The sequence below is a fragment of the Amia ocellicauda genome, chromosome 20, assembly GCF_036373705.1.
Source record: "Amia ocellicauda isolate fAmiCal2 chromosome 20, fAmiCal2.hap1, whole genome shotgun sequence".
Taxonomy (NCBI): Eukaryota; Metazoa; Chordata; class Actinopteri; order Amiiformes; family Amiidae; genus Amia; species Amia ocellicauda.
In genome coordinates this window covers 13337196-13357798 of record NC_089869.1, presented here as the reverse complement: position 1 = coordinate 13357798, position 20603 = coordinate 13337196, and the positions used below count along the sequence as shown (strand labels likewise).

General features: G+C 37.9%; 2 protein-coding genes across 5 annotated transcripts in view; one reads left to right on the top strand and one right to left on the bottom strand.

Annotated features, from left to right (window-relative positions):
• The first annotated feature begins 7194 nt into the window (after positions 1-7194).
• Positions 7195-12507, top strand: cccdc110 (coiled-coil domain 110 molecular ruler complex subunit). The gene is made up of 6 exons (XM_066693575.1): positions 7195-7396; positions 8209-8261; positions 8387-8452; positions 9043-11245; positions 11570-11744; positions 11946-12507. The coding sequence occupies exons 1-6, from the start codon at positions 7372-7374 to the stop codon at positions 11971-11973; spliced, it is 2550 nt and encodes an 849-aa protein (XP_066549672.1). The 5' UTR covers positions 7195-7371; the 3' UTR covers positions 11974-12507.
• Positions 12508-13854: 1347 nt separating this feature from the next.
• hells (helicase, lymphoid specific) overlaps positions 13855-20603 on the bottom strand; it is a 39117-nt gene continuing 32368 nt past the window's right edge. For 3 of the 4 annotated variants that reach the window (XM_066693571.1, XM_066693574.1, XM_066693573.1), the window contains exons 11-22: positions 20307-20450; positions 19827-20023; positions 19184-19592; positions 18411-18562; positions 18034-18172; positions 17828-17911; positions 17424-17543; positions 17026-17142; positions 16442-16601; positions 15837-15933; positions 15358-15434; positions 13855-14983 (exon numbers count right to left, since the gene is read on the bottom strand). In XM_066693571.1, the coding sequence (XP_066549668.1) occupies positions 14889-14983; positions 15358-15434; positions 15837-15933; positions 16442-16601; positions 17026-17142; positions 17424-17543; positions 17828-17911; positions 18034-18172; positions 18411-18562; positions 19184-19592; positions 19827-20023; positions 20307-20450 (1791 nt within the window). In that variant the 3' untranslated portion in view covers positions 13855-14888. The remainder of the gene's footprint in view (positions 14984-15357; positions 15435-15836; positions 15934-16441; positions 16602-17025; positions 17143-17423; positions 17544-17827; positions 17912-18033; positions 18173-18410; positions 18563-19183; positions 19593-19826; positions 20024-20306; positions 20451-20603) is intronic. The other variant, XM_066693572.1, reaches the window with a different exon arrangement.

Genomic DNA, 20603 nt, shown 5'->3' with positions numbered 1-20603 from the left:
AGTACACTTTAAGGTTTGAAAGGTTTCTGGACTTACCAAAAAATCCTGTCTAACACGTTGACTGAGTCTCGAAATAATGGCATGTGATTGTTTAATAAAGTTAAAACATAAGGCGAGTGTTTAGCTTAGCAAAACAAATTTGTCAAATTTTGTATTATAAAGTATATTGTGTTCAAGGTCTTACTAGAAAATATAAACCTACAATTTGTAGAGCCATCAAATGACTAACAGTGTTTCAGTATTGTAAGGACTAGGGTCCTTCCTATTCCTATTAACTCCTATTTATGGAAAGGACAGGTGCCAGGATCCCACTGCTCCTCAACCTGTCGTTGTTCAAAGAAACAGTCTGTTACATTGATAACATTTCAGAGCGGCGATCATGCTGAAATGTCTGGAAACAGTAACGCTGTCTTTTCTCTTCAAATATGTCAGCTGTTTTATGGATACTTCACACATTATTTTCAGTAGCATCTCCAGAAATTCAGACAACACCCTACAACTTAATACCCTTTATGGTTTGTGGACGGGTCTTAGTGCTGATTTTCAGATATTGTTTGGCTCAGAGCTGCTTGTATGGCAGCCTGCCCATCAGGTAGACAGACCTCCCTGTTAGATGCTAGTCAAGGGGAAGCTGCCAGGGCAGTGATGAGGAGGGAAGCAGAAGAATACAAAGAAGGAAATGCTACCAAATGAAAGGTTTTCCACTCCTCTCCAAATGAGTCATCAGAAATGTCATGAGAGTCTTTTCTCCAAACTTAATTGGATTAAAGAATATAAATACAATATATACAAGCAAGTTCTTATTCATTTTTTTGTTGTATGTTCCTCTCGTCTTCTGTTGCCAATTTTCCTTGCTTATTAACTAATCTTGCAGAAAACCTTCTGAAAATCTTCTTAAATGTCAGTCTGGCAAAGCCCAATCCATACAACAATTTATCTTGACTTTAGGAACTTTATACCATTCATAGCATTCATATGGTCACAGAAAATGAAATATTTATCCACAACTTCCCTTATTTAAACAAATCAGCCATTACATTATGACCACTGCCAGGTGAAGTGAATAACACTGATAATCTCGTTATCATGGCACCTGTCAGTGGGTGGGATACATTAGGCAGCAAGTGAACATTTTCGTCCTCAAAGTTGATGTGGTAGAAGCAGGAAAAATGGGCAAGCGTAAGGATCTGAGTGACTCTGACAAGGGCCAAACTGTGATGGTTAGACGACAGGGTCAGAGCATCTCCAAAACTGCAGCTCTTGTGGGGTGTTCCCAGTCTGCAGTGGTCAGTACCTATCAAAAGTGGTCCAAGGAAGGAAAAGCAGTGAACCGGCGACAGGGTCATGGGCGGCCAAGGCTCACTGATGCACGTGGGGAGCGAAGGCTGGCCTGTGTGGTCCGATCCAACAGACGAGTTACTGTAGCTCAAATTGCTGAAAAAGTGAATGCTGGTTCTGATAGAAAGGTGTCAGAACACACAGTGCATCGCAGTTTGTTGCGTATGGGGCTGCGTAGCCGCAGACCAGTCAGGGTGCCCATGCTGACCCCTGTCCACTGCCGAAAGCGCCTACAATGGGCACGTGAGCATCAGAAATGGACCACAGAGCAATGGAGGAAGGTGGCCTGTTTTGATGAATCACGAGTTCAAGGTGTTGACTTGGCCTCCAAATCCCCCTGATCTCAATCCAATCGAGCATCTGTGGGATGTGCTGGACAAACAAGTCCGATCTATGCCCCACCTCGCAACTTACAGGACTTAAAGGATCTGCTACTAACGTCTTGGTACCAGATACCACAGCACACCTTCAGAGGTCTAATGGAGTCCATGCCTCGATGGGTCAGGGTTGTTTTGGCGGCAAAAGGGGGACCTACACAATATTAGGCAGGTGGCCATAATGTTATGGCTGATCGGTGTGTGTGTATATATATATATAAATTGTTAAAGACAAAATCATAAAAAAATATATCAAAGTAAAACTTCACCATGCATAATACAACAAAGAAAGGAAGAAGCCAGTGAGCTAGAAATACTGTATTTTCTGGTGAAAGCATTCTCAAATCTCCATAAATAACAGGCTCTTCTCCACATGGATCAATCATTTTCTACTTTCTGTACTTTCGTTCTAACCTCTGTGCTGAAGGTACATTTAGTCAGTTCCCTTCAGGATTTTGTCAGCCTTAATCAAATCTCCCTGAAATATTTTGTTTTTGTTGCAGGCTATACACATATTGTATTCATTTAACCTCTCTGTATATGACATCTTGCAGACCAGGGAATAACCCTCTTCTGAATATTTAAGCAGTAATGCCATTTTTATAACCAGATCAAATACAGTATTCTAAAGGGAATACACCCACACTGAATATTTTGCTACATATCAAAGTGTTAATGTAGGCATTAACTTCTCCAGTACAATATTAACCAATAGTATTGTGGGTAATGGTCAATGTTTGACTGCACTAAACATTTTCATGCATAAATAAATCTATCAATCAAAATCCCACAAAAACTTGTGTTATATGGAGGCTGATAAATAGATTAAGCTACATATGCTACTCTTCCATCACAGCCTAAGGGTTTACCTCACACAGAGCTTCACAAAGACAGATGAGTTTTGCATAAGATCAAGAGGTTTGTAAAGGTCTGAATATTGTATTATGCAATCTTGTCAGCTTCATGACAGATATACAAAAATAGATCCCATTGTGAATGCATGGACTGGAGTCTCTTAAAGTTGACAGTATAGCATCAACATGACTCACAATTTTACTGTTGATGGGATCAGCAAAACGGCCACTCGTGAAATGGTGATTAAATCACATTTAAACTGTTTAAGTTATAAGTTAGTGGGAAGTTATAACTTATATTTTGAAATTCATCGGCAAAATAACCAGATCAGTTTCCATAGTTGATCAATGAAGTCACAAAAACAAGCTTAGGTTATTATGAAACATCCTCTAATAAAAACAATACTTATTATAATAATTCATACATTGGGCACTGAAATACAATTATGCCAATTAACTGTAATTCCAAATGACTCAGAAGTAACTTCCCTTCATATGTCAGGCTTCAGATCTGTTGATAAATAACTACATGTATTTTATTGCAAGCAAATTCCTCTGAAGAGTGATTCATCCAGTATTCATTTCACATGACTTGAGCTGTCAATAACCTTATGAGTGAAGCAGTCACTCACTCTCAATTAAAGGAGAAATCAGTGCAGAAAAGAGAATTCAAGTCCTGCCTGGCATTACAAAAGCAGTTTTCTTTGTTGATGACCGCTCAAGATGTATATACTCTCATATAGTGCATTTAAAATGCTTCGGTAAATCTAGTCATTTTTAATGTTTACTCCCAATATAAAATATCTTCCAATTGCCTTTAATGCCCTCTTTAAGAAGTGGAATATTTTGTAAAAGCTTAAGCCATTCCACATGACATTTGTACATGCCTTCGGGGCCAGCTTTTGCACTTAAGGATGATTTTAATGTGAGGCATAGACATGCTTTACTGTTGCTCATATTGCAAGGATAGAAGCCTCTTCATTTCAGAACTAATCAAAATTGATATTTTTAAGAATCTTTTCTACATAGAGGATTCCAGTCTTGTAATGGTTATCAGCTTACTCAAACTGCTTTTAGGTATATTCCATCATCATGGAGTTATTAGTATTCCAACAATACACAGGCTCTGCAGGATTTTGACACTTGGTTTCTTCAGATATTGTCTCCCACTATATTCAGGATGCGAGCTTAATTTGTTCATTCTCAGACATTTCAAAAAGAGTGGCTTCAAACAGGGCTGGAAGTGGGCCTTTTTTGTTCTTCTATGAAATAGAAAATAAGAGCTAGATATTGTACACACCAAAGCTGTCCATTAGACAGAAGATGACCGCTCTCACTCTTGGGACTTTGAGTTCTTGCTATATGCAAGCACTTAAATTTGTTGACTTAATGGATTAGAACTATTTAAAACAACTTAAGTTAGAACTCTCTCTCTAATGCCACTTATAGTGGGTGGGTCAAAACTTTGACCCACCCACAAACTGCACATTGTAAAGTGGTACCCTGTCCAAATAGTATAAAGTGGCTTCCAACAAGAGATGAAACCCCTAATGTTTAATTTGTGTAAAATACAGACATGTTTATAATAAATATAAAGTAAATTAGGATAATTAAAGTTGCTAAAAACAAAGATACTCACTGATGGAACTGATATTTGTATGCTTAACCTTATTGTTGGTGATGACAGACAGAGAAGCTAAATCTCCAGCCAGCTCTAGATATTCACTGGCAACAATTGGCTGTGCAATTGATGATCTTTTGCACGAATTTACAAATTTTGAAACAATGAAACATCTTTGAGCATATACAGCTTTATTTAATATTTTTTCAAAAGGGATAATCTTTTTAATTAAACATATTAATTACTAAATTGCCTCACTTTGCGTTAAAAATAAGTATTTTGTTACCAGATTAGATTACTGTCACCGCCAGAGGTTATGCTGAGCACTTGTATTAGTATATATCTCCACCTAGAGTCCATTCAGTGTAAATTATTTTCTAAATTTTCTTCTTGGCCTGCTTGGTTTGAGTTCATTATGTGCTGTAATTATTTATAAGCCCCCAATTCCACATCTCTCCAGACATGTGACCTAATTGACAATGGTGATCCGGGATGGGGGATGGGAGGATACAAAGTGTTTAACGGAATTACATGTAGGTCTTTGCTGGGTCATATTTTGATGAGTTCAATAAGTTTCTACCATTGGTGTAGGTTGGGGACTATAAGCACCCATTTACTCCAGATCCAGGGCAGATTGTCACTAAGCGACTGGTTGTAGCACATAGTAGTAAATAACTTGTGGGAGCATGAGGTTTAAGCTTACATGACACTAACTAATTTTAAGAATCAAAAGCAGACATAAATCACATCTCCACTGCATGCAGGAATTTGTTGTTCATGTCATTTACCTCCGATATAGTATAGCAACAGCCGTCCGTCCGTCCGTCCGTCCGTCCGTCTGTCTCTCTCTCTGTCTCTCTCTCTCTCTCTCTCTCTCTCTCTCTCTCTCTCTCTCTCTCTCTCTCTCTCCAAATTAATGTCCTGCAAACTCAGGGTAAATTCAAGCAAAAACTCACCTGATTTTCAGTGGGGAAAACTCAAGGTCAAGATCAAGCCTCATCGATAAAACTGATCTGTGTAAATACAAAAAGAAAAAAGGTAATAAAAAAAAAAGCTACTGGCTAAGGATCTCCAAAGCAATATATGCCATAGATGCATACATACAGTAGTAAAATGAGTATTTAAAATAAAGAAGCCAGAAGTTTTTTCAAGTTGACAGTTAATTTTCATGCTCTCTCTCTGGGGTGGGGGTTTTGGGGGATAGCAAATATGTAAGTGGTGTAGCTTAAACTACAGATATGCATCTGAGAAATACAAACCCAAAGGAATGGAGGCAAAGACCATTCTGATTGAAATTTACAGATGAAGCTTATAAAACTATAGCCAGCAAGCAAGAACAGTTAGTCACTTGTACTCTTTTGTAATCTCGAGACATTTTACAAGACTAAATGCAAGCCTGCAATTGCTTTCTTTCTTTCTGTTTGTCTAGGACATATGTAGCATTTGTGTTTGCCTTGTCAACACTTACATGTAGATCTTGTGTAAAGTAACAATAGCAAAGCAGTTTTAGCTACCGTTGAAGCACATGTATAGATGCATTAATATGGTCATTCAAGCAGGGGGCTGTTTATTAAAGCTTTAATGTAGCATAAGAGTAATTGACAGTATGACAGGAGTATTTGTTTAGTCATACTGAAGCCAAACATTTTTGCCAAGGTTTCTACAAGGCGGATTAGGCAATGTACACAATAGAAGGAGTCATCTTTGTGAAGACGGTTACTGCTAATGCATTTCTCTCCTGTCATTGTTCTTTTCTTTTTTGTATCATTCTGCTTCTGTTCAGATTTTCTAAAAATATGCTTATTCTGAAATGATCCACAAATTAACAACAGGATGAACCACTATTAACTAAAAAGTGTTACCATAGAGGAATTTGATCCTAATAATGTGAAATTATAACAATTGTATGTGATGTTAAAAGTATTAGGTAATTAACATAAGAAACATCATCTAGCAGGTCTTAAGGTCAGGATGGAGGAGTGAAATTGAAAGCCAAAGAAAGTTCCTTTGTTTAATGTACACAACACAAATTGAACAAAAAGCCAATTCATGTGTAGATAAATACAGATTAACAGTGCGTATGGAGCAAGTGGGAAAATAAATAAAAGTGCAGGTGATTCATTTAATTGTATTGACACAGGTTAATTAGAGTATGCTTAAAATAAGGTAAAGGACTCCCACTAAGTCCCTACGAAAGCCATGCAAAAAAAAGTCAGTTAACAGCCATTCAACTTTGTGTTTTGTTTTTTACCATGAAATCTGCACCCCCTAGGGTGGCAATAAAGCTGCATTCCTGTTACCATAGAGATAATTGAAACTGGGGGAGCAACTTGCTGGCAATGCACGACCCTGCCATCTCAGAGACATCAGGACCTGCTACTGTGGTGCGGTAAGGGCGCTGGGTTTGTAACGTGTAGGTTTGGAAAAATAATGCAAATATAGGTATGCGCTTTAAGTAGGTAGTAGGGGATGAAAACTTTACGACACGTGTTTCAGTGTACTGAGCTGAATGAAATAAAAGTGTATATATATTTTTTTTTTCAGATAAAACAAAAAACAAATGCGAAAGGGGCAAAGGAATTTGCAATCAGTAGAGTGCACACAGTGATTGTATTACTGCTGCTACTTTTAAATTATCACCAGAAAATCGAGATTCAGTGGAACAGCAGAGAAATCAGTGTTTGCAACTTAGCGGCAGTCTTTTACACACACTGCAACACGAACTGCAATTAAGAAACAAACGAAGTGCGTCCAACTACATAGAAACACACACACATATATCAAACTTTATCGGTAAAAACTGATATATAAACAAAAAAATTATAATATATACACACACACAACAGAGATCTGTGAGGAGCAAATAATGGGACGGGTCATTTACAATATCTGTACATTTTAATTACTTACACATGAAGTCCTGTGCAGTTAATGCAACCTCTATGGGTTCAAGTGACTCGATCTCACGTACGGTGTGCTATCACACAAAACACTCACTCATCTCCGTCGTTTTCTCTCTCGCTTTATTACAGACAATCCAATCAATGGGCTGGCGCTGTTGTAGAAATCAAAATTATGCTCGCTTTCTTAATTACACAATCACTAGTATGCAGTAACTTGAAGCCTTTGGAACAAATAAACGCGTGTTGGTTTCAGGTTTGCAAACTTCTGGCCTTCAAGAATGGAAACAGAACAATGGAGTTCAGGTAAGGATGCTTTATATTGTCAGTGAGTGAGTTGTGTATTTATGTATTTTAACCTGCATTACAGAATATTATCTGAAAGTTTGATGTTGATTTTTCAAGTGTGTAAAAGTCTTTATGCCTCAATGTTAAAATATAGAATATTTGATAATTATACAATTTGGGTTATACCTATATACACCGATCAGCCATAACATGATGACCACTGACAGGTGAAGTGAATAACACTGATAATCTCGTTATCATGGCACCTGTCAGTGGGTGGGATATATTAGGCAGCAAGTGAACATTTTGTCGATGTGTTAGAAGCAGGAAAAATGGGCAAGTGTAAGGATCTGAGCGACTTTGACAAGGGCCAAATTGTGATGACTAGACGACAGGATCAGAGCATCTCCAAAACTGCAGCTCTTGTGGGGTGTTCCTGGTCTGCAGTGGTCAGTACCTATCAAAAGTGATCCAAAGAAGGAAAAGCGGTGAACTGGCGACGTGGGGAGCGAAGGCTGGCCCGTGTGGTCCGATCCAACAGACGAGCTACTGTATCTCAAATCTGATAGAAAGGTGTCAGAACACACAGCGCATCGCAGTTTGTTGCGTATGGGGCTGTGTAGCCGCAGACCAGTCAGGGTGCCCATGCTGACCCCTGTCCACTGCCGAAAGCGCCTACAATGGACACATGAGCATCAGAACTGGACCACGGAGCAATGGAGGAAGGTGGCCTGGTCTGATGAATCACGGGTTCAAGGTGTTGACTTGGCCTCCAAATTCCCCAGATCCCCAGATGTAGGCTACAATGTGTGCTTTTTTCCCACCTCCAGATCCCATTCAAGGACTTGGGGAGCAGCAAACACAGGCTCATTCTGCATTAGAGGTAACTGGACATTATTTAATGCAATAGACTTGAAAGGGTCACAGGTGGATGCAAGTTACCACTAATATGATCATATGCTGATATTAGTATATTGTCACAGATGTTTTATTATCTCTACCCTGCAGGAACTACAGCTGCAGATTGAGGCTTTTGATTCATTGAAAAGGAAAGCTCTACAGAGTATCCCAACAGTAAGCTTGATACTGCATTTTTACTGATGCTTCACTATGTTTGACACGTTTAGATTTTAATTATTTTGGCCTTTGTAATCTTGCTTATTACAATATTTGGTGATCAATCATTCTGGTGTATTTATGGGGAACCAAACCTTACAAAAGTCAGTTATTGTATTATGTAATTACTTTCATTTTAATTACATTACACATAAGAAATGTGAGGCAAATGGCAGTGCATCTAACTTGATTCTTGGGAAAATCCTTAACAGACGGTCCTCAGAAGCTTATATGAGGCACAGTTTAGTTTGGGTCCGTTTTCAGATTTGGATCTGTTGTTGTTAAGCTCAGTAGCGCAGCTTCCTATAGTAAACTGTCTATGTGTATTTGTTACAGAGATTTAGTGAGGATACAGGGCTGTGAATGTTGGGGCTAATTCCTGTTTTTCCATTCCACTTCCAATTGTAATTGCTTTTTCAATCCAATTTCAATTCCAGTCTAGCCTATTTATGAAAAAGGGAATTGGAATTGAAAAAGTGGAATGGACCCCAATGCTGATATATAGCAGTTTTAAGATGTTTGACCGTGAGGATCAATTTCTTTTTCAGAATTACAAACTCCTTCAGTCAACAGTCTGCAATTCAAACACATATGTAGCCACTACATCAGAGACAATTAGACTATCCCAGTGTCTCAACAACCTTCTTAGCCAGTTGAACCAAAATCTGAGTGAGACAAATCACTTTAAGTCTTCTCTGCAGGCTTATGGGAAGCTTGGCAGTGGTGCCATTCACACCTGGCAAAAAAACAGAGCCAGCAGCTTACTGAGAATGAATTTGATGGAGTCCCCTAATATTCCAACATTAGTATCCTCAGAGTTGACTTCCACTCTAAAATCAGAGTATCCCACTCCACCCCCAAACTGTAGAATAGAAGGCCTTGCTGAGCAAAAAGACTGCACTGATGAATTGTGGAAGATGTTGGACAGCATCAGTGAAGCAGGAAATAGACTCAGAGATGAACTGGAAAGGTCCCACCAGAGAGAAGTACATCTTACTTGTAAATTGAATGAAGTGTGGAAACAAGCCCAGGCCCAAACTCCTGTCGAGACTGAAAGTCAAGCTGCTGAAACAAGTGGTTTTCTTCCAAAGATGGTAGTTAGGAAAAACAAGTGCAAAATGGAAGATGGAGAATTGAGGAGGATCTTGGAACTCGAAGCTCAAGTTGACCGCCTCCAGAATGCCACGCTGTCACTTGAGGAGGCTAATCTAAAACTCCACAAAACATATGAGCTACAGGAAAAACCAGAAATACATATGCAGACTCACGCCACAACCCAAGCTGTCTTTTGGGCTTCACCACGACAAAATGACCATCTAAACTTCAAACAAGACAATGGAAATGAGCAGGAGTACTTTAATCCCAGGATGCTACAAAGCAAAGAAGAAACCATGTCTGAAATTGGCAATTTTCTGGAAAATGAAAACAAAGTTCTTAGAAATATACTAAAGGACAAAGAGAAGCTGATCAGCCACATAGAAAGGAGCACGTTAGAAAAGACTCTGTCTGAGGACAAGCTGCACAGGGATGCAATAAAGATCTTTGAGAAACGACTACAGATGAAGGATGTGGAGATCCAACAGAACCTGCAGTTATTAACAGAGAAAGAGCAAGAGCTTGATGAAGTAAGAAGCCAGACTGAAATGAAGGACACAGAAATTAGGTCACTGGAAAAAATGCTAAAGCAAGAGAAAAAACAAAACCAGGAGACTATTGCAAACTTGGAAAAAGCTTGCAACTCTCTTAAGTATTCACTTTTAAAAGCCAAAATTGACCAGGAAACAGTTGTCAAGAAGCTAAAACACCTCCTTGAAAAATATGCTATGGTCAAAAAGCATGCCAGATCAGCTAATGCACAGTCACTTCAGAACATTGCTGAGAAGGAGCACATTATGAAACTTCTGGATGCTGCTAAACAAGAAAAGGAGAAAGTGTGCACAGAGCAGGGCCTTTTGAAGGAAGAGAAGGAGTCGGCCCTTATTGCCTTGACAGATGTGAAACAAGAGATGAGTCGCATGAAACAGGACTGTTACAGGAATCTAGAGGACAAGGAGAGATTACAGAAGGTGGTTTCCAGAATGAAAGATGAAAACATAACGCTGCAGAAGGAGCTTCAAGATGCTCAACAGGAAATTCAGAGAGTAATGGATTTAATGTCCATTCAGAAGGTGGAGAAGGAATCCTACATGAAAGAACTGGAAGAATCCAAGAAAACCATTGAGAAATTGCAAATTAAAATGGATGAATATATATCAGAGAAAGAATGTACAAGTCTTCAAATGTTAGCAATGAAGAGAGATGCAGATATTATCCAAAACAAACTACAACAAGAAATACAGCAACTTCAACAAGAGAAGAATGCTACTGAACAAGCAGCTAAAGATTTGAGGAGGGAGTCTGAAGCATTGACCAAATTGGTAGCAGACCTGAAAGAGGATAAGTGTATGCTCAGAAGAGAACTTGATGAAGTGGGGCAGGAGAAGGCTAGTTTAGAAGCTAAAAGCCAGAATCTTCACCAGGTAGGAGATAAATTGAAAGATGTGTTCTCTGTGCTGCAGAAGGAGCGTAATGCTCTACTGGCTGAACTTTGTGACTTACGGAAAGATTACCTAAACCTGAGTGACCGTATTACAGAGAGAATGAATGAGATATGTCAAGAAGATAGCCACATGAGTATTCAGGAGCTGAAATTAAGTGGTGAGGACCTCATCAAGCAGAGAAATACTCAACAAAGAGAAGAAAGTGAGGAAGGTGGGTGTGAGAAACAAGTTGGCTGCTATACAGGTTAGAATGTAAACATAAATTTGCAATCCACTTATATGTTTAAATGGTAATTTAATATTTCTGTGGAGAATTATATATTTATGTTGAAGAAAAACAAATATTAGATGGTCTCACATAATATACAAAAGAAAAGTTTTTGTTTCCATAAGGAAATACTTTCATAACCAAACATGTTTCACCTGACTTCCTACTAGGCAACTGGGACAACATTATGCATTTTCTTAGTGTACACAGCATTAAACCTTGCAGGTAAAAATCTGCAGCACCTTTATTGATCCCCTCTCGCTCCAGTTATAAATCAGATAAAGAAGCGACTTGAAGAGGAGAAGAAAACAGTCAGTCGGGTGACCGTTTCAGGACCCATCAGCAGCTATGGGGCTTGTGAACAGAAGGAAGTGCTCAGACGGTCTACACAATTTCATGACACCAGCTCACGGGGGCCTCTCAGTTATGGCACTGAAAACGGGTAAGATATGCTTTCTAATTACGTACATAAAATGTATAGATTTATATTTCAAGAGAGACGTAATCAGTAACAGTTTTCATTCAAATAAAATGCAACTCTGCTGATCAACTTTAACCACCCAGCAAGACATCAGTGTTTGCAATTAAAATGTATTTTCCAGATTAGTAATGTCAACATGTTTTTTTATTTCTCCTTGTGCAGTTCAAATGTCTCCTTCTCCAGAATATGAAGCACCACTAACAGAGCTCAACCCAGCAATTATTGGGGATGTTTTGAAGCCTGAACCACACCAGAGGCACAGGACCTCAGGCAGCACTACAGTTAAGGGAGAGAAGGAAGCCATCACTGATGAAAGTGAAATCATATTCAGAACTTAGCTAACAGTACTTTAACCATCACTGATCAACAGATTGTTTATGCCACTTAAAACACTTTTCTGATTGATAGCAGTTCAATAATTACATTCAGCTGGTTGCTAATGTAGTATGCTCCTGAAGTTCATCTCCGTAAGGGAGTCTTGTTTATCCAGCTTTTAGTTCGATTGGTCATAAAACAATCAAATATCTACTGTGTAAGTACTATTTTTCTAATAATTAAGTCATACTATAAGAGCATTCATCTTTCATATGTAAACTTGGTACACATTTATATTTTTGCTGTTATGAAGTGTCAGTTATTTTAGTTTAATACCATCATTAAGTAATCACTGAATTGTTGCTGAATTGTTTTGAATTATTGTTCTAATACAAATGGTATTAGTTTATTTGCTGAATTGTTCTGTGCCTTCATACAAAAATTGATTCATAGCTGTAATTCACAGGAAGTGTTTTTAACAGAAATATCATACTGTTGCACCATTCTGTGCATCTTAAGTTTGTTTTACATCTGAAAAACAGAACATGGACATCTCACTTTTTACACTTCATGCAAGAAGAGTTTGCAATGCGTTTACAGACCTGCCAACATTGGATTTTTTTTTTTTTTTTTTGAGTAGCACATCAGCAGCATAAGCTAAAGACACTTAAAATTGTTGCATGTGTATGCGCAACATTCCTCAACCTGTCCACCAGAAAACAATACAGTATACATATATTTCAACAACTCCTTTATTACTTTGTAGTACCTGTAGTCCTGGTATCGGGATAGTGCTCCCTGATAGGCTCAATATAAAGTAAATTATTAATAAATAAAACCAGCCTCTGTAGCTACCGAGCTACCTGAAAACAAGTATATGTAGTTCATTGTTGTTTACTTTAGCTCTCAATACAAAACGACAGGATTTAATCAAGAGATAAAGTGAACAGCAGCACATTCAATGAATAATGCCTAAAATAATAGTGCACTTTTTGTTCTAGCTAACCTTGCTATGCCATGCATGGGCGCAAGAAGGCTTCTTATGGATTGCTGTAACTGTGCCTACGACGCTCTTCACATACCGGTATACATACACATGAGATATTCTTGATCCTCATTGACCCCCCCTTCCTATTTTTATAATTGCCAAATGTACTGCAAGTGATTAAGTGCTTCATAATGTAAAAAGATTGAGATATTTTATTTCACTTGTAGCAAATATATATATGCAGACAAGACCGTTAATGCTCGACTTGCATCCCAGCCCCGCAGCTCTGCGCTGGCACAGCCCGAGACTGACGTCAGAGCTGTGCAGCGCATATAATTAAATACATAATTATTAAATAATTAAATTGTTAATAATGGCAAGTGTGCATAACTTTTTTTGCGCATTTTAGTGTTACAATGCGTACCAGCGTACTTTGTCAAAATGCCTACATGCTACTCAAAATGTGTACAGGTTGGCAGGTCTGAGAACATTTCAAGCAAGCATTGTTTATCCAGTCATTAAGGTATTGATCAAATGACCATCAGATAATGGCTTTACATAGCCAATTGAGCTGCTGATTCTATTTGTTGCATTTCAAAGTCTTTCAAATAAGTTAACAAATCGCATGAAAACCTCATCCTGATCCGATCTTGCAAGTTCTTGACTGAATTATCACAGCATGCAGATTCATTATAACGGTAATAAGTAAAATAAACCTCCAAAATCCTCTTTCGAATCAATTGTTGACAGATTTAAATACAAAAAGAATTATTGTAACAAAACACATTTATTTTTATTCCACAAAGATTATCCTCAGTTATGAGTAACAGGGTTCATCTCTCTCATTCCAAAATGAATACATTTTCATAGCTTGTCGTGTCGAAGTGTGCTGAATACAGCAAATTAAATCAAACCACCTGACAATGCTTGTGATCATGGTCACCATGGGCTATGAAAATCCAAATCTAAAACTATTTCAATTTGTAAAACTAAATACCAGCATATCTGCAGTTTTCAGTGCAAGCTGCTGATTATCAATATATCTTTTGTGTCGTCTGGACTTATAAATGTACAACTGGAGGACATACAGTATCATCAGAACCATCTGACCGTCTGATTTCTTGGGGACTTTCCTTCTCTTTAAGTAACAAACCAACAAAAAAAGTATTAAAAGACAAAAGGTGCAGTGAACATGTATATGTACAACTTAGTTTTACAGAGCCTGCCTAAATTACAAGGCAAACATCAATTTTAACCTCAAAATGATTTAGATCAGATTACAACTGTTCTCAATGAAACACTGAAGAAAAAAACAAAACTAAAATTTTTAATAAAATAAAAAGACTACTGCAATGCAGCTGGTAAAATTGTACTAACTTAAGAATCATTAACCTATATCAGAGGTTTTATAAATCCTACTTGAGTACATATTCCTTTTAATGTCGTGTACTTTCAGATTAATCTTTAATGAGCTGAGTGCTAATGGATATATTAAATTGTATAGTAGCTCAATGTGCAGGAGTTAAAAACCTTGTAAGTCTAGGCAAATTAAATCCGTGTCCTTTTCCAAGAGTTTCCCAAACTCCCTGCTGGTGCATCTTTGGAGATTTACATACTTGCCAGGTGAAAGCCATACCAACTCTCAGATTTTGGTGGCTTCTCTGAGGGATCTATGATTCTTGCAAATAAGAAATAGAAAAACTGATTCCTTGTTAATTTTCAGGAGTCTTTTCTGAAAACGACTGCAATTTTCTCCAAAGACATCTGTCCAGCCAGGCAGATTGTTTAGATCGTCCATCTTATCACGTCAGGCGAATTTCAGCAGAATCTTGTTCATCATTTTCAATCACTTTGAAAACTCCTTCTTCTTCCTGCTTCATATTGCTTTTCATCAGGGCTTTGGAGGGAAAAAAAAAAAAAAAAAAGATTGTCAAGGATTCAAATTTTTCAGGCAAACACTAAAATTGCAATTTATCCAAGCAAAGGGACAACTGTAGCCTAAAGTATAGTAAAGTATATAGTAACTTGAAATAGTTATTCACTCATTTGTGTTTCTGCGGTAAGTGTCCCATTCAGAAAAACAAATGTTCCGAGTTTTCATGAAAACTTAATATCATACAAACAGTGACTGAAAAGTGAGTTTAACAAAATAATTATAAATACTTTCGGACTAAAACTATTTTATAAACAATACAAATTAAATGGTTTGCTCTCACTCTTTCAATCCTCAGAAAGCACAGTTTCAAATAAAACATTCACCATTCAACTTACCTAGCAGGTCACTGCGATCCAACAGGGCTTTCAAGTCTCTGTCACTGATGACTTTTCGACCAGTGCCTTTTACTTCTCTGAGAAGGTGAAAGAAATTTGAATTATGACAAGCCAATAAGACACTGCACTAAAACAAGTTTCCTTCTCAGACATTGTTATTGGAAATGCATCATTCAATATGACTGATCATACTCAAATGTAAGTTAAAAAAATTATCATAGCGAATTGCAGCAATGCTAAGACCACAACCGTATCTGGCATCCTAACTGACTGTGTAACATTTAGCAGACACTATTTCACAATAGGATTTGTATATATAAAAGGAGATTAGTTTGCTTCTTTTTAATGGGAATGTCAAGATCACATTAATCTCACTGAAATGTATGCAGTAATGAGCCAATTAAATGTTTTGTTTCCACAACGGAACAGGAAAATCATACAAATTTACAAAATGACATGCATCAAACATCGGATAATACCTCTCAAAATCTCTGGATTTTAGCAGATCCATAAGCTCTTGTGGATCCAGGCAGCTTTTAGATTGGTTTAGTCCTGCCTTCCCTCCTTTGAATTTATCTGTGGGAGGGGTTGGGGATAGGATAATTATTTAATAACTTAATACTTCCTGCCTTTGAAAGCGGACCATGAAGAACACCAAGCTGAAGAATCCACCCCTTTTCACCAAGAACAAAGCCGTGACAGACACTTGCATTGCAAAAGGTTATTTATTTTACTGTTGACCAAACCCAGATGAGTCTTTGGTTCACACTCTATTCAGCAATGCCCAGAGTATGGAAGGATGGATATACTGGGTTGATGTCCAAAATGTCCTCTGAATACAATACAATAATAATAATAATAATACTAATAATAATAAAATACAGATTTCACTAGTGTTATACCTACATAACAGAAGGATTTTCCTCATCATTTCATAATCTGAATATTAAATTGACATAATTTATCACAAATTGTTGTCGTTTATTAAAAAGGAAAAACTATTATACTCCAACATCTATTTGTTTGTTCAATTAAAATGTTCACAGTTTAATTTCACACAAACATAAACAGAATGGCTACTTACTTTTATGGATGACCATCTTCTCCAGTTTCCTCTTGGCAGAAGCTCTCTCTACGATCTTCTGGTCAATCGTGTTGGCAGTAACTAAACGATACACAACTACTGGCTTGGTCTGTCCAATACGATGACATCTGTCCTGGGCCTGGAGGTCAGCCTGAGGATTCTGGGATACAATAAAAGTTTTCACATTTTGAGTGAAACCATTTACACTAGAAACATGGTAACCTGTTTAACCTGTAAATTAACCTAAAGTGTTGGAAATAATGTACATTCAACAATTTCAAGACAGAATTTTACTTGACATAAATATTCAATTAATGCATTCTCATTTAAGCACAGGCACGAATGTCACACTGATGTAAACAATCTCTCTACAACTAAGAAAACAGGAAGTAAAATGCAGCAAGCTTTATTTTGTGCCCTGTTTGATAAAACACATATCTTCCATTTCACTGAGTGGACATATACTTGTATGTATTTATATATCACTATCCATACTGTTGAATCGTTACAACACTAGAAGTTAGACTACAGATTTAAAAAGTTAAACAAAATGACAATCTGAGGGAGCGTTAGTGAATCCTTACCCAGTCACTGTCAAAGATGATGACTGTGTCAGCAGAGGTCAGGTTAATTCCCAGCCCCCCCGCACGAGTGCTCAGCAGGAAGAGGAAGACCTCGGGGTTAGAGATGAATTTGTTCATCTGTACAGAAAATGAACAAGACAAATTAGTAATTGAAAAATCCCCCAATTATTTCAGCTGCACAAAATCCAAAGGCCACCCTATTTTCATGTGGAAGTCTCCAATGAAATCCCCAGGTAAAATTCCTCTGCCAAGTGCCATTCCAGAATCAAACCTTCACAGACAGACTGGGGTCTTTTCTCTGCACATTATGAAGAAACTACATTTTTCATCTGAAAGATGTAGCCAATATCACAGTGATTTTTTTTTCTGCTTACACAACAATGAAAAAAATGACTTACATTGTCTTCTCGCTCTGTGTAGGACATTGATCCATCCAGGCGGCTGTATTTGTAATCTCTTAGGTAACAGTAGTCCATAATGATATCCAAAATGGAGGTCATCTGACTAAAAATCAGCACCTGTAAAGTAGCATAACATTCAATACAAAATCCTATTATCTAATATAGTAGACTCATCAATTGCAGACTATAATATGGCTAACTTTCAAGAAGATCTTAATAAATCAAACCTATAACCCGAACTACTTTTTATTGTCAGGTTGGAATCCTATAAAACAATTACACAAACTAAAATTTGTGGTAATGGTTTCTAGTTTAGAGCACATCACATTTAGAAAATATTCCCAATGGCTTTTCATTTGTAAAGCTAAGGAATGTAAATTAACATTCAATATGAAGTTTACCTTGTGGCCTCTTTTCTTCAGTTCTGGGAGCATTCGATCCAATACTAAAAATTTCCCAGATGATTCTACCAGCTGTTCATCAATCTAGACCAAAACAAACAAAAACCTTGAGAATACATTATTCACATTGAACAGTCCAAGACTAACATAAAGCCTGTAATTTGGAGAAACAATACCAAGTCTGAGATGATTTCACAGTCTTGTACCTTAAAGCCCTGAGTGACAGGGTCCAGGGGATACTCTATTAGGTACGGGTGGTTACAGCATCTCCTCAAGATCATCAGGGCACTATTCATCTGCACATGGATCTCAACATCCGCTGGCATTTGCACATCGCTCACTGGTCTGTGGAAAAGGCAGAAAGGAATCTCAGACATTTTGTACATTTGTGGTTGATCAGTGCTGTTCTGACCACAGCTGCGGTGGGGTTGGAAAAGACAGAATTCTAACGGGAGGAAATGTTGTTGGTCACAGTAAGACTTACATTAATCATTTATAGCACAGGATTTGCCCCCTAAAATGTGTTGATTACTGGTAGAAATGTTATGTAACATAAGAGATGGAAAGATACTTATTCACTTACATCTGCAGTTGCTCAGCCTCCTCTTTCTTCAGTTGTTGGGCAAGTTTCTCCAGATCATCAGAGCGGTCAACCAACTCGCTGTAGTTCACTGCACGCCTGCTCCTGCGCTTTGGCCTGCCAGAGGGTGTCAGCTGTACTGGAGCAGTGTTGACCTGTCAGGACAGAGCCAAACCCTTTTACCACCTAAAACTAATTCAAGGAAGTAATTTGTCATTCTTCTAATGGAAACTTATTCTTTAATAGTGTGTTAGGAGCATAAAATCAGCTGTAAAATACTAGATTTTTTTAATCTACTTTTACTTTTTACTTTTAAATTACCATTCATCTAAAATTTTAACCTGATACATTGTATATAAAGGACATAAGTTATATCAGAAATATTATGTTCATGTTTCAAAATAAAATATTAGGTCCTAGTTGTAATTCAGATACCCTACCCCAATGCTGTATTAAGAAATACATATCAAAACACACCGAGGCAAAATACATTTTTATGCAATTAAGCTTAACATCCTGCTTTGAGAAGCAATCCATTTAGATCAATGGGTTACTAAATATGTAATAAGTACATTTTCTCCTGCTCTCGTTACAGGTTATCCAACATCTTTGGCCTGACTGCCTTCAGCTTCTGACTAGGGTATCGATACCTGCTAGCACCATGCCCTAAATCACATCCAGTGGAAAAGGGTCTTTAAATCTTATGCGAATTAGAATAACAAAGTTATTGAAGTCAATCTCTGTTACAGAATGTGTAGAAGAGCGTATACTCGTACCTCTTTTTGCCCCAGCACCTGCCGTATGGTTTTGTTGACGATGGCAGTGTATAAAAACTCTTGTTTGGAGGTGAGAGGAGCATAGACAATGACCTCTCGCTTCGGAGGGACTTCTAGAGTGACATCAGTCTTTAACCGCCTGAGCAAAAATGGTGTGAGGATCTGAAACCCAACAAGAAAGGCCATGAAATACACCCGATTTATTTTTACACTTTTCCTAAACTGAGATGAAACCAATTGTAAAATAGCAATAAAAACAAAATGCAGAAATCCAAATTTTAGTCGCTGAGATATAACAATTCTGATGAATACCTGATGAAGCATGTGCAATATATTCTGCTCCCGTTCTTTATGTACAATGTTTTCTGCATCAGAACTAATGCTGCTTAAATCAAACCAGGACTCAAAGCTGCAAAACAACAACAACAAAAAAAGTACTTCAGTGGACATGCATGCTTACTGTGCCATGGATATAAGAGGAGAAACGTGTACAGCAGTATATTTGCACTGCAAAAGAAAAGGTTCAAACAGGAGGCCATTCAACACAGAAGAACTTTCAACATCTATGTCACATGGAGAACATTTGGGAATTCTACCTACCTAATACAAAAACTGGAGTTAAATAAGGAAAATGGACTCTCACCTTTTCAGGTCGTCAAAGACATCAGGCAGCAGGAAGTTGAGCAGAGACCAGAGCTCGGACAGGTTGTTCTGAAGTGGGGTCCCTGTGAGGAGCAGCTTATTCTCAGAGTGGAAGAGCTTCAGCTCCTGAACCAGGCGGCACTTCATGTTCTTGATCCTGTGCCCTTCATCAACTATCAGATACTTCCAGTGGCAATTCTAGAAACAGAAGTTATAAAGGTTTGTTTTACAGGCCCAGGCAAGCTCAGTACCCCAGCAGCCTCAGATATTGGTCTCGGAGATTTAGTTAAAATTTAGATTATACACTTCCCACTCCAGGTATAAACCGTGTTTCCCCCGTCTTAGTGTGGTGGGTGAAGTTGAAGGACCTGGCCTATGAGCACCTACTCCCAAGAACCCCACCCCACATGAGTTTCACATTTTGACCTTTGACAAGGTTAAAGCTAAGGGAGTGACTGAGGGGATGGCATTTTCACAGTACCTGCAGGAATTTTCGGTCTCTCATAGCAATGTCAAAGGATGTGATGACAACAGGGTGCATCTGAATTGAACCATGGCGCTTGCGAATCTTCTTGACAAGTTCATGCCTTTCTTTCTGGGGTCCGTGATATAGCAATACACTGATCTGGAATACAGGAACAATCCACAGCTTTATCACTGCAGTCACTCTGGAGCATTGAGATCATACAGAAAAGTCTGAAACACATGCATCAAGTGAATTATGTAATATCAACAAAATAAAACAAAGCACTCTACCTTGGGGGGGAAAAAAAATGCA